General features: G+C 45.8%; 1 protein-coding gene across 4 annotated transcripts in view; it reads right to left on the minus strand.

The window, feature by feature from the left end:
- The window catches only part of LOC119167185 (ATP-binding cassette sub-family G member 4), a 65742-nt gene that overhangs the window by 31087 nt on the left and 19648 nt on the right, over positions 1-15007 (minus strand). For 2 of the 4 annotated variants that reach the window (XM_075866961.1, XM_075866962.1), the window contains exon 2: positions 132-227. In XM_075866961.1, the coding sequence (XP_075723076.1) occupies positions 132-153 (22 nt within the window). In that variant the 5' untranslated portion in view covers positions 154-227. Of the gene's footprint in view, positions 1-131; positions 228-11491; positions 11717-15007 lie in introns of those variants that run through there. The other 2 variants (XM_075866960.1, XM_075866963.1) reach the window with 2 other exon arrangements.

Below are 15007 nucleotides of genomic sequence, written 5' to 3' on the forward strand. Positions count from 1 at the left end.
ATCTATCTATCTATCTATCTATCTATGTGCTTATTATACCCACCGTTGCAACTTATGATCCTCCTAAAACACACACGCACATCCGGCTGAGGGCGCACTTCTAAACGTTGCGCTGCTCAACGCAGTCATACCTGGTAGCCTTGAGAGTTCCATCGCAGGGCGGCGGTGCTTCAGGCTTCCCACGAGTTACGAGGCGACGTATTTAAGTGAGACTCGCCCGGTTCTCCCTGAGGCAAAACGGAAAAGACAGATCTCACATCATTCGCGATCATCGTCGGTTTCATTATCGTTTACAAGGGGCTCTGCAACACTTTCTGATCATGGTCAAACAACGCTGCCGATTGCTAGTCGAGGCCCTCGAGAAAACATTTTAGCCAAATACTATAGCGAAGCAGGGAACATGGAATTTACAACAAATTCTAAGAGATTGCTTTTCCTTTTTTCGATAAATAATTCCATTTCCTTGGAAGTCATCGCATCACTATCCCGACTATCATGTGATTGATTTGAGCATAGCATGGTCGGCAAGCGATGTTGAGCGATTTGTGGCGCGGGGCTGTATTTATCCGCGTAGGGCACCGGTTTAATTGTTGTGGATCTTATTGGCTAAAATGTATGGAGTGTTGCGGCTGCGTAAGCTTCGTTGAAAGTCTCATACCAGTATAGAAACATGTAATGTCTGCATTTGTCACTTTCACAAGACATCCGCCTTCAAAGATTAATGTCTACCGTATAATCTTTAATGCCTCATACCCTCGGCGACCGGTGTCCGTGCTGTTCCTGGGACGGTGCCAGCTGTGGCGCATCCCATTTACGCGGAGGATAAATTAGATTTGTGAGCGCTGGAAATCGAACGGCGTCTTCACGTAGCGCGAAACGTGAGAATACCAGCACGCGCGAAATGGTGGCGGCTTAGTCTCGTTTCTCGCTGGAAGTCAGGGTAAAAATTAAAAAAAAGGGGGGAAACTAACGCGCACATTCCGTTTAGCTGTCATTTCAATGTAGACTGGGGCTTTTCCAAGCACAGTTCAGAATTTTCAAAGTGCCCGTCAATTTTTTTTTTCGCGTTCCACACTCGTGACAGCACAGGTGTGCCTCGCGAGAGTGGAATTACCTGTAAATTTAAGCACATGACAGTGGACACACACACACACACACACACACACACACACACACACACACACACACACACACACACACTCACGCACGCACGCTCATAGACCTGCCATCATCATCATAATTATCATAATCATCACCATGTCTACGGCCACTGCAGTGCAAACGTCTCGCTCACGATCTGCCAATGAACCCGGTTTCGTGCTTTCCATTGCCGAGTTTTTTTAATCTCATCGGTTCCTAACATTCTGTCTCCCCTTTTTGCGTTTGCCTTCTGTGGGAATCCAGTGAGTAACCCTTCAGGACCAGCGGCTGCGCTGCCTTCGTGATACGTGCCGAGCCCATGTCCGTTTCTTCTTGATTTCAACTATGATATTCTTAAACCTGCAGGTTTCCTCCCTGACTCAGCCTGCCCTCTTCTTGTCTCTTAAGGTTACACCTATCGTTTTCCTTTCCATCGCACATTGCGTCGCCCTGAATTTAAGCTGAACCCTCTTTGTAAGCCTCTAGCGCAGTATGCAAGTACTGGAAAGATGCAGCTGTTCTTCCTCTTGAGGGTTAGTGGTAGATTGCCATTCAGGATTTCAGAATGCTTGCCGAATGTGATCCACCCGAACCTTATTCTTCTAGTTAATTCACTCGCACGGCTGGGATCCACAGTCACTATACCTAACTTAAGTACACATATTCCTTTAGAAGTTTCAGCGTCTCGCCACCTACCGCAAAGTGCTGTTTTCTGCTGAGACTGTTGGAGATTACTTTAGTTTTATTGATATTATTTTCAGACCTACTTTTCTGCTTTCCGTGTCCAGTTCTGCAATCGTGAGCTGTAATTCAACCCCTCAGTCAGGCATCAAGGCATTGTGATCAGTGAATCGCAGGTTACTAAGATACTCTCCAGTAGTTCTTATCCCTAACTCTTCCCAATCTAGGGTCCTGAAGACATCCTGGGAACACGCGGTAAATAGCATTGGAAGGATTTTGTCTCCCTGGCTTACACCTTTCTGAATTGGAATTGTGTCGTTTTCTTTATGGAAGGCTATGGTAGCTGTAGATCCACTGTAGATTTGTTACAGTATGTTTATGTAAGGTTTTTATGTGCCCTGATTTCGTAGTGCCTGCATTACTCGTGATGTATCGACCGAGTCAAACGCCTACTCGTAATCTATGAATATTATGTGTAAAGATTATTTGTACTTCCGCCGCAGTGGTCTAGTGGCTAAGGTACTCGGCTGTTGACCCACAGGTCGTAGGATCAAATCCCGGCTGCGGCGGTTGCTTTTCCGGTGGAGGCGGAAATGTTGTAGGCCCGTGTGCTCAGATTTGGGCGCACATTAAAGAACCCCAGTTGGTCGAAATTTTTAGAGCCCTCCACTACGGCGTCTCTCATAATCATACAATAGTTTTGAGACGTTAAATCCCACATATAAATCAAGGATTAGTTTTACTCCATGCATTTATTTATTACCTGATTGATAATATTCTATGGTCTATTGTGGAGTAGCCTGTACAAAATTCTGCATGGTCCTTTGGTTGATTGAACTCTAATATTGCCTTGATTCTATCAGCTATTATTTTTGTAAAGATCTTGTAGAGAACGGACAGTAAGCTGATAGGCCTGTAATTTTTCAAGTACTTGACGTCTCCTTTCCTACGGATTAAGATAATGTTGGCGTTCTTCCAAGATTCTGGTGCCCTTCCCGTCAAGAGGCGCTTTGTATGTAAGGTGACTAGTTTTTCTAACACAATTTCTCCTCCATTTTTCAGGAGGTCCGTCCAGCGGCTTTGCCTCTTTGCATTCCTTCTAGTGCTTTTCTTACTTCCCCCGTCGTTATCTGCCAGATTCTGCCAAAGAGCTAATATGGTGGTGGCACTAACGAAACGTGCGTACGGATGCATTAAGTGTGGAAAGATCGAGTTATGCCCAGAGACATGAATGCAATGCAGTCGGTGCAGATAAAGTTGTTTTGCTTTATTTCTGCGATCAACATGGCCGGTCAGGAGCAGCAACTCTCAATAAATGAGGGTGACGTCCCCAGAAAAACAACAACGTAAATTGCAAAATAAACCAATGAACTTTCACGATGGCACGATTGCACTTCCAATCTGGTAACATTTATTACCTGAAGCTTACCGATCGACAACGAAATAAAATCGGGTGTCTCGCGTCGAATATTTTACGCGGTCAGACGCCACTTGCTCCTGTTTTAACGCGTGCTAACTTCTAAGTCGTTCGCCGATTATTTGCGCAACTAGTTGTCAAGTGTGAGTTCCAATTAGTAGTCAGAGCAACAACCGGATGCGAACAGAAAACGAGTTCGTTCACTCAATGTATAGGCACACGCGAGTCACGTTATAAAGGTTGCATCAAGAGATTCGGGGATATGGTACAGCGTCTAGAGCGAAATAAACGAAACGCTTATGAAGAATACGAAGGATTCTAAATGAAACAGCCACACGTCCCAGTAGGACGCTGTTATCTATTACACTAGCTCGCAAAGTGCAACAAAACAAAACAACGTGTTGGAGTCGTTACACTTTGCGAAGGTGGGCAACCAGCGGAGTTGACGGGCGCACTTATTTCTCTATACTCTCGCAGGCCTTCTTCATAATAACGTTCGAGATGTAGCTTCAAAAACGTTCTCACAGTGTGCCGTGGACTCATCCCTGCCACGGACGCGTGACGGTACCAGAGTAATGCTTAGACTTGATTGACGTTGTGAAATATGTAGGAAGTGCGTGCTGCACCGTTATAAGTTTATGCCCACCTCATGGTATTGCATTGCTTCCGGATTCGATAGAACATTTCCTGCGATAAAGATAGAGCTGTATAGCCTCGGCACGCGGCACCTGTCAAAAAAGAAGACGATGGCATCCGGTCCCACGGTGCGTGCAGGGCGAGAATTAAAAAAAATCAGTTCAAACCTCGATGCGACTGGTTCTATCTCGTCTTAGCCCCGACAGTTAATGGTGACTCGATAAGAAACTCGCAGCCCGAACCATCCCGCATAGATTCCTCTGGCTGTTTCATCCTTCCTACCGGTTCTGACGCCCAAGACGATGCCCAACCTAGTAATACTGCGATGGTGGCGTTCCAGCATGTCAATCTACCACCATATTGGCCTGATAGCCTCAGCACATGGTTTCTGCAGGTTGAGGTGCACTCTCATCTACGGCGTATCACCAGCCAACAGTCGGGGCTAACGCGAGAAAGAACCAGTCCCGGGAGCTTTGAGTTTCGAACTGTTTTTTTTTATTCTCTACCCTACATTCGCCGCGCTACAGAATTCCAACTTCGTTTTCGACAGGCGCCGCGAGCCACGGTGTTACAGACGTCTGACCTGATGACAATATTATGAATGACGTCGCCATCTAAAGTGTGAGGTTGCGTCACAATGGGACGTCGTGAGGACGTCCCACTAGCTGGTGATCTTTGTGACGTCCCGTGATGATATTTTTTTTGGTGAAGTCATTGCCCAGTCGTAGGAGATCTGGGGGGCTCAATATTTGTACAAAATGTTTCTTCCAGTGTTTTGCTGAGTGTATGAGCAACAAATCCCACCACAGTTATGCACCAACTCAGCCAGCAAACAGTTCTTTAAAAAAACATTAAAAAGTTCGTCGACTTTCCTCCTCAAAGGCGGCTGCTCACAAGCCTGCATCTGTGGGCACTTAGTCCGAGCTGGCGTCACAAACAGGACCGTTGGTGACTTCGCCTTCTCAGAATATGGCCTTGCACATGAGACGGGATTATTTATTCAGCAGCGCCGGCAATCGGCAGCCGCGCTTCGACTGTCAGGTGGGACTTCTCCGGTCTTAAGTTGCACCTGATCTATAGTAAACTGGTAGACAAGGTTCTGCTTTAAAGATCGGTTGTATGCGGGGCTTCCATATTGCATAGTGCTCTAAGATTGTTCCGCATTTTGTTCTAAACGCATTTGCTGGACACATAACCACTCTTCAAGGGGCTGCGTTTTTTGTTTCTTTAGTTGTCGTAAATACAGATCTCTCACTCACTCACTGTGGCTGGTCAACGCCCCCTGCATATGTCGACAAACCTCTGAGAAACACGAGAACTTAAAAAAAAAACACTTTCAGACACGCATCATCTAACACGCCATCTGAGGCGTTCGCAGTAATCGTGATACAGATTGGTGCGAAAAAAAGAAGACGCATCTTGACCGTCCCTTTTAGTGAGTGTGAACAAGAAAAAGAAAGAAAGAAAGAAAGGAAGAACGAAAGAAAGAAAGAAAGAAAGAAAGAAAGAAAGGGCAACGTACACGGGAACATCGGTAAGTGGCTGCCGCAACTTGATACACGAGTGTGAGAGATAAACGCTGTGCTTTAGCAGTGAGCGATATTGCCATCAGCTTTTCAGTAAGTCAAAAAAATATAACACGCTGATGTTTCCCGCAGCTCAACGCATTATCTCACATTGTACTTGCTTTTTTTTCGTGCTCCCATTGTAACTAGGAGCTCTCGCATCTCGAGGTTATTGACCATCTTCACAGCAAAGCTGTCCCTGGTTGAGGCTTTCACGCCTGGTGACCATAGGTCAGCAAAACTTCTGGAGCTCACTGAGACTCACTCATGAACTTACAAGTGTGGCAGCTTGGCCTAGTTGGTATGAGAAGACGATAGTTATAGCGCGAGAACAGAACAACGAGAAATGGACAAGAAGGAGTCCTTCGTGTCCTTCTTGTCTCTTTGTCGTCGTTCTGTTCTCGCGCTATAACTATCGTCACTCAAGAAGTATGCATCAAGCTTTGGACTTACTCGGACTCAGACTCACGAAAACTTTTGTGAGCCGGACCCACTCGTACTCACACTAATGAAAGTTTTCCTCAATCGGACTAACTTGGACTCCAGCTCACCGAAACACTACTCAGTCAGACTCATTAAGACTCAAGCTCACGGCTTCATCTGAGTCTGAGTAAGTCCAAGTTAGTCGACGAAGAGCTGACCAGCTCTACATTTCCATCAGGCTTGGCAACTTTAGTATGAAGTTGCCTAATTTTTTTGACGTGCACTTAGATCACACAGTAAATGGGGCTCAATAATTTCGCTCCCATGAAGATGTGACCACCATGGCTGAAATATCACCGGTGACCGTCGGGTCACCCACCAAGTGCGGCATAAACACCGTGCCACGGCGGTGAAGAGGATGAAGTTCTTTTGCTTTCTTTTTTAATATCTTCGGTTTAACGTCCCATAACTACCATATGATTATGAGAGACTCCGTAGTGGAGGGCTCCCGAAATTTCGACCTCCTGGAGTTCTTTCACGTGCACCTAAATCTAAGCACACGGCCCACAGCATTTTCGCCTCCGTCGAAAATGCAAGCGCTGCCACCGGGATTAGATCCCGCGGCCTGCGAGTCAGTGGCCGAGTGCCTTGGCCACTCGACCACCGTGGCGGGTTGAGCATGATGTATAAACGACAGCGGACGTGTTAATTCTGCAACATGCTTTGCATGTGACCTGTCAAAGTTCAGGTCACATAGAAAACATCATGTTGCGCCTTGCCTTCGGCAGTACAGACGCCTACTAGCCGACCAGGTGCAGTAGTTCTGAGCAACACCGCACATATGGGGCGAGGGTCTCGCGGTGCAGGATTCAACGCCCAAGTATTGAGAAAATTAAAAAGTAGTGACAGACTGAGCGCGAAGGCTAAAAGCTGCGCGAAAAGAAAACTATACGATGCTAGACGCTAGTGCAAATACGGTGAGGGCCACTTAGAAGCTTCTACAAAAACTTCTAGACGTACGCAATTCCTCGAATCTCGAGGGACTTCTTTCAAATGTGCTGGTATACACATCACGTTGTGACAGCAGCTTCCTGCACCAGCGAAGCTCGTTATGCTGGCAGTGCAATGTTCGTTAACTAAAACCTCTGCTGAATTGTTGCCATAGGAACCATCACAGCTGCGCGCCACCTGTGCTAAAAATAGCCAAGCCTTCACCACGCCGAGGAGCAACCGATGGCGAGCCGTCTCATAGCATCTGGAAAATGTTTTGACAGTACGGCTCAAGAGCAGCTTTTTCGACACCTTTAGTGTGGCAGGCTTTTTTCGTATTCTGATCCCGGCCAAGCACGCTGGATTTAATCTCCGCCTCTGTCGTTGTTACCGTGCCAGTGCACGATGAACTGAGCACCCAACCACTTGGCTCTGCTGAGCTTTGCGCAACTAAGTGCGAACTTCTCACATTTTTTTTCTCTTGTTGCTCGAAGTTGGCGGAGTTTCCATTAGCTGCCATCGAAACGGGGCTGCAGTGGCCTGCAGGATTATTACCCGGGTCTTGGAGCTTAGCTGTAGAACGACATCGTAGCGGACGGTGGTCATCGACTATGTCTCGAAACCACACAGGGAAATGTTAAACAAACCTGGTTTGAGAAAAGGCAGGAAGCAACATCATATAACAAAATAAAAGTTCGAAGTACCGTATTATATCGATTGTATCTAACGCAAATTCTTTCCCCCCAATTTTCGCTATATAGAATTTTTTTCTAGATGTAAGTAAAATTTACCCCTCGAGCTACAATCAGAGCCGAGTTAAAATCGAGTAAATACTTTATTTTATTAAAAGGTTGCGGTAGCACCGTATGGGGCTGTTTAACCTTGCAATTTTTTTATACATAAAAACTAAGCTAACAGTAGTACGGCGCATGTAGTATATGAACGAAAGCGGTTGGGTTAGTGCAATAAACGTCGCAGGACCCCAAAAATTCACGTCGCAATATATACAAAATAAAAAAAAAAAAATAGAACTCGTTTACCAGCCAAGGTAGCTGTATCTCCATGTCTCACGTAAAATCTTTCATAGAAGAAAAAAAATTAGTGGGCCTTTTGAAAACGTTTTACGTATTTTCACCAGCAGTGATGCAGGGCAGAGCCATGGTCCAAACTGCAGCCAACAAGTGAGATATGATGAACCATGATTGTTTCCTCAGTCAGTTTCTGCAATCGCGTTGTTTCTTGAAGTCAGTTTCCTCGGGTGTCATCTACTCGTTTCGCAAAGGCTAATAACTTCTTTTTACAAAAGCCCAGGAATAATTATGGCAAATTTACCGCAAAACTTTTATCTGTACCGTTATGGAAATTTTTAATTTTTGAGATAAACATATAGTTGTTGAAATTTATGAAAAAAGCGTGCGTTCGCACTTCCTAAATTTATAGTGTTTAATATTATACAGAGTATGTTATTGCACTTTTACGTTCTTTTTTACTTCTCTGCATATTTCATAACTTATAGTCCCTATCTGGTATACTTATCTATATTTTTTATATCTAAGTTTTTCTTTCCTTACCGTCACAATGCTCGATATTATCCTGAGTGACTGTTATGGCATTTTTGTGTTAGTTTTCACAAGCTTATCTACACACGTTGAATAACTTAAATTCGCTACTTTGTTCTTATCCGTACATTTTAAATATGTTAATATTTCTATCCTTACCACTGTTTACTATTGCGTTGTATTTCTAATGAATGATTTTTAAGAGGTCTCACTCACAGTATTGTGACTGTGAGACCTACTTCTGTGTTTGTAGACAGCACATGCAATGTATCACGTCTATTTCAAACAAAATTCAATTCAATTCAATTCTAGTCACGGTCCTCTCTTCTTGTGTGTGTCTCACAGCAATCTTCGAAGGCAATATGGAAGGCTCTTCTGGTGGCCCAAATTTCTTAAACACGAGAGGAGACGTGCTTGCCGTTTACGATTCCATAAGGAAAATAGCCGCCGCCGCCGTGCCGCACCTTTAGGCTCCCGGGCTTTTAGACAGGAAGACAGCGGCCCGACGCACGATCGATTATTAACGTACCATAGAGGTAAAAACAGGAATAGGTGGCTCAAGCAGTCTGGCCGACATTTTGATAAATCGGCTACACTTTTGCCAAAGACCCACCTTGGTAGTCAAGGGGGTATATGGTGCCCGAATGATGACTCACAGAGGTTGCTGAGTGAATTCTGGTCCTGGCAGTCGCATTTTCCACGTAGGTGAAAATGCTTTAAGAGGTCCACGAAATTCAATTTAGGTGTCCCGTTGAGGCATCCAAGGAGGCCGAAATTTCCGGAGCGCTTCACTACAGCATCCCTTATAATCGTATCGTGGTTTTGAGACGTAAAAGCGCAACAAATGTTATTAGCTTTGTTCAAGGTGCTCTGCCACCCTTGGCGCGTCAGGGTGTTAAGGCGCTTTTAACAATGAAAAAAAAATATTAGAAAAAGAACGTCAGGCTTGAGCAGAACATGCATCACTGTCACAGCGAAAGCTTAGGGCGCAGCCTTTAAGTTAGTTGTAAAACCTTTGGAGCAACTACTGCAAGCAGCGCTGCGAGCTAACAGCTACGCCATCAATGGTCATAATTTTTCAAACTATGGATGCGACGTTACGCCAATATTTGCGATTCAGTGGAGTAGCGACGTACCCACATTGCGTATGCAAAACATTTTGTGCACATTGTTCATATAGAGTGTTTCTGATGAGGATCATGAGTTATGGTTGAGCCATTGCAATGAGTTGGAAGTATTAAACCACCAACTTGTTGTGTATTGTGTGATGAACGCGTGTTATTTTAGTATTCCACACCACTGTATAACATCATTGACGTGATTTCTTGCTCGACATGACACCTGTCTTTTAGAACAATGATTTCAAGCGCCATGGGTGGTGGCTCAGTGGTAGAACACTCGAATGCCAGGCAGGGTGTGTGGACTCAAATTTGTATAAAACCCTGGCTTTTCCCCCTAATTATGCACGACAGCGAATATTCGCGGAGGTGACGGACAACTACGCCACCAGAATCAACTGTTGCGATCGCATAAAAGCTTTCGCGGTGAATTGGATCCCTCTATCAAAAACCTGACTAAGGCTCCCATTTCTGTTTATCAAACTCCTCCGGGATGCATTTCACCCCATGAGCTCCCACCTAAGCTCCAGATTTCAATGATTTTTCGTGAAACTTTTGCACGAGTGATGTTTAGGTGTACTGAGGCAGCGACATCTAACAAAACAAAAGTGTGGATAGCTGGGCTTGTTGTTGTACATGCTTAGAAAACAGCGCAAAAAAAGGCACTGCCCACAAAGAAAGGAGACGCACTCAGTGCTATGCGCGTCCTCTTGCCGTGTGCGCCATGCTTTTTTCGCGCTGTTTTTTAAGACATCTATAAGTTGTACGACGCTTTCACCTCATTGGCGAAAACAAACAGCAACTGAACTCCAATTTCCGTTTGCTCAGAAGGAGACCGCAGAGAAACAAGGGCTTTGCGGGTGGTCCAGGAGCTAGGTCGTCGTAAAGAAATACGATGACACAGGAGGGTAAAGTCATTTCCTTGGTTAATTAAGAAAAGGTGGGTGCAGCTTTGACGAAGTGGATTCGTGAAACGCATCTTGGCAGCACCGGCACTTAGAAACTCAGGCAAGGAACGTAACGCACGAGTGCTTCACAGGAGAATTTCTTCAGCATTGGCTGCACAAGACTGCATCAAATCTTGCTCCGTGTCCGGAACCACATATGCTTAAAAAAATCAGAAATCTGTCAAAAGTCGTGATGTCTTTAAAAAACTGCGCTTGTATGATAGGACGTTGCGTTAGTGCCTAGTTTTTAAGCATATGCAGCGTACTTAAGTGTTTTAAGTTGTGCTTCACATTCCATACGTCTGTGTTGGCGACGAAACTCCAGCGAATTCCCAAGAAGATACCGATATTTCGGTTGCGTAATGCTCGATATCATGTGTCCTTTTTTTTTTTGTCTTGGGGAACTAGGATAATGTTCAAACGAATACACAATAAGGACGTACAGGGAATCAATGTAAATATTTCAGCATTCAACGACCCACTGCTTCATCTAGCAACATCAACTCTTGAAATAACAGTGCGTGAGTATCCCCGAATGCTTCAGGAATTACTTGGCGTCCCCGACGAAGCTACGGACTCCAGCAGTAGTACAACAAAGAATATATCATCGCACTGAGAAGACACGTGGGTTGCGTCGGCAATAAAGTTATACAAAAATGCGCAGGTCTTCCGTCACGGCGTACTTAAGAATTTCCGAAAGAAATAATTAAAAAATACGTAAAACTAAACGCGAGAAGTGATGATGCGTAACTATCGGTGAAACTAAGAATTCTTTACACGAAGAAAACGTTGCCCACACAAGCACAGGCACAAAAATGTAAGCGGCCCAGGGATTCTACACAGCTTAATGACCGGCTTCTACCAATGATGACTTTTGGTTGCTGCATTTTGGCACGTACTGCACCAGCAAGACGCGAAAAAAAAAGAAAAAAAATCCGCTGCGAACGTTATCCTAAAGCTTCATTCAGGAATGCACGAAACAGAAGGTGCGAAAAACAAGCACGTCTCAACTGACCATGTGGCATGTGTTTCTTTGTCCCTCTTCCGGCAGGTAAGTCGATAAGAGAAGCGAAACACACTCCGCAAAGGCGTCGCTAAGCTGGTGGGCGATATACTTTGGTACATACGTCTTGCACAGATACTGTTCGAATAATTGCGAAAAGTGGCAGGCAGGGCGACGGCAAGCGCTCAGCGACGGCCGTTTCGTGGCTCGCGTTGGACGCTGTGCGCGCGTCGCGTACGGCAGAAACTGTTCGGGTCACGCGTTTAGCGGTCGCCGAGAGTGGGACGCAGAGAGTGTGGGAGAGACTGTGAGAGAGGATGCGTATAGACAGTTATCCTTGAGTGTGGGTGAAGGACAGGCAGCGAGAGTAACGCGACGGCAACAAACACGGTTCGGAGAGGCAGAGGGGAGAGGAGTGCGGAGCGATCAGTGGATGAAGAGAGAGCGAGATAAAAAGAAAGAACAGATAACAAAGATACGCAGAAATGCGGCCGACTGCCGGTCGACATCTTGCGGGCGCTGTAAGCATACGTGCTTACTGTACCAGGAAACGGAGTGGCAGTAACGAAGTTCTCAACGGGGAGCTCTTTGAGGTCGAGGTTAATCTCCAGGCAGGATAACGTGGATGCTAGTGTGCATAGTAGGGGACAGGGACAAGGGGAGTGCAGACGGGGTTGGGTTCATTGAACACCCTACACTATCTGGCGAGTTCAAAGAACATATGGTTCAAAATGAACAAAAAACAAATAAGAAACGAATTGATGAACTTTCTCTTACAATGGACGGCCTTTGATCCCTGGCTTTCCTGAAGTAGAGATGGAAAGTTAGCAAGCAGTTTTTAGAGTTCAACACAATTATCATCAAAAGCTTGGGCAACCATAAATCAGTAAACTTGTTTGGCTGTTCTTGCACCCTCCCAACCATAAGTGATAGGACGGGGGGGGGCAGCAAACAGCACCCCCCGCCCCCCAACATGCACCTCTGGTCAGCACGTGTATGCCAGCGGGCGTGTGCCACAGAAATTAGTGTGGTTCGCTACTTGGTACCGATTCTCCTTCTTCACACAAAGCATTCGCTCACCAAAGAAATATAGAACAAAACTAAATCAAAGTTCACTTTCAGGGGTTGGCGTTGAGCTACGTTCCAGTAAGTAGTCCAAAAGCGAGTGCCCTGGGTTCAACGTTGAACATCGGAGAGAAAACCTATTTCTTTTACTTATTATTTTTTGGTGTGTGCCAACTGTTGGTGAGGACGGCTTCGGGTGAGGGTTTTGAATGTGTGGACGGTTTGATTGATTGATATGTGGGGTTTATTGTCCCAAAACCACTATATCATTATGAGAGACGCCTTTGGGGAGGGCTCCGGAAATTTTGACCACCCGGGCTTCTTTAACGTGCACCCAAATCTGAGCACACGGGCCTACAACATTTCCGCCTCCATCGGAAATGCAGCCACCGCAGCCGGGATCCGATCCCGCGACCTGCGGGTCAGCAGCCGAGTACCTTAGCCACTAGATCACCCCGGGTGGGGGGGGGGGGGGCTGTGGACGGTTTCAGGTGTGTTATTTTTTCACGGCGTTTTTTTTTTTTTCGTTTGAACATCTCAATCACCAGCTTCACTGGTCAGTAAATGCAAGGTTCGCGTCAGAGTACGAAAAGCATCCACACCAGCCTTGTCGCCACTTTCTTGGGAGTATTTTGTCTTGCACAAATGGTATACTAAGTGTTCGGTTCTTGAATTTGTTTTGTGCCAATTTGTTTTTTCTTACACATCGTCCCCTTCGTGTTGCACCGGATAAAAACAATACCAAGTTCGACTAATTGCTTAATGCTCAATCTTGAAATATTTAACTGCCCTAAATATGAACTCGGACACAGAAAAAGTAAAGGATGACACGTGATCACTGTTGGAACGCTGGAACAAGAAGGACGCCACTCCACTGAGTACTCGACTCTTTGTTGACGCACTGACGCGAAATGGTTAACGGCACTGCGGAAGACGAATGCAGGAATGTCTGGCAGAGAAGTCAGCTACACAGCGTAGGCGCTACCTTCTTATACCATAACCGGTTTGAGAACCTAGCCCTCCCCCTCTTCTTCCGTCTGGCCGTAGCCAGTTTCCACTGAGCAGCTGGGAGGAGAAGGTTGCGAAGAGAGTGTAAAAACGGGGGATGCCCTATGTCTGCGCCCTTGGAAACGGCCGTCGGCCTGCTCGCGATGTGCATTCTCCGCGACTGTTAATCTTGCAATGTGCCACGTTAACTTGCATAAACGAATGAGAAGAAACTCTTAAGAAAAGAGTATGCCCGTTGAATGCGGGTAGGCGTAAACACATAATTTTGAACAGTCGGTGGCGGAATCACACATTTTAGGGACACGTAGAATAATTAAATAAGGTCAGTCGCTGAATGCAAACTTTCGACAAGTGTCCTTGTCTTTTTGAAGGCAGGCACTGGCTAGTTGCTCAATGCCTGGTTAGTGCCTGGCAGGCACTGGCTAGTTGCTCAATGCCTTGAAGAATGCATAACACTCGTAGAAACATTGGCCAATGGTTAGTTGCTCAGTGTCGTGAAGAAGGCTATAACACCTGCAGAAACGATGGCCACACACAGTGACAGCCATCGTTGAAGAATTTCTCATCTGTTGAAGCTTCATTTTTCACCTAATCTGCTTATCTCCGCCATTCACAAAAGGGGGCACATATCACCAGTGCTGCCTTACGTACGCTTTGGTGACTTGTAGAGCGTCTGCGTCCTCTGCGTGAGGTAGTGGATACAATCTCCAATGAAACCAGTGCCCAATTGTTTTTCCAATGAGAAGACCTTGGCATGACTGGGTCAGTCGCACTCCCCGGTATGGTACAGAGTGGTACGTACGGCTACTTAATCTCGGACTCCTGTGACCATGTTGCCATCTTTCCTATTTCTCCTATCCCTCATATGTCCTCGCTCGCTGTCCCAGTGCATCTCTCCCTCTCTCTCTATACCTTTAATCCCATTCTTTTAATCCCTCCTCACCCCCTTCCCTTGTGAGCTACTGTTGAGGTGTCGCACCCTGATGCAGATAGTTACGGGGCTCACTTTTCTCTTATTTTCCCTCTTATAACCACTTATCTTCTAGGTGGCCACACACTTTCATTACCCGATTCAAATAATCATAGGCAGTCCCATCAGCTAACGTTAAAGAAAGCTCAGCCGGAAAGCTGTGCCTTCATTGAGAGACTCGCGAAATTGCTTTGACGTACTCGGCCGATGTCACTGTCCTCCTCCCCAGTTACCCCCAAAGTTTTCTACGGTTCACCGTGTTTAGTACTGTTTTCGAAATTGGCCAATTTTCGGCAAAGCGATGACGCCACCTGAAGAGGACATCCCATGACGCCATGACATCATTGGCATTCAGCAAAACGCCGAATGCTTGTTTCCGTAAGCCATACGAGGCTTTGGCTAGAATAAACAGTGCATCGAGTTATTCAGCTTCTTTTTATTCATATGACATGAAAGAGATGTTTGTGCACAAGTAAGCATTAGCT

This window comes from Rhipicephalus microplus, chromosome 6 (assembly GCF_043290135.1).
Source record: "Rhipicephalus microplus isolate Deutch F79 chromosome 6, USDA_Rmic, whole genome shotgun sequence".
NCBI lineage: Eukaryota > Metazoa > Arthropoda > Arachnida > Ixodida > Ixodidae > Rhipicephalus > Rhipicephalus microplus.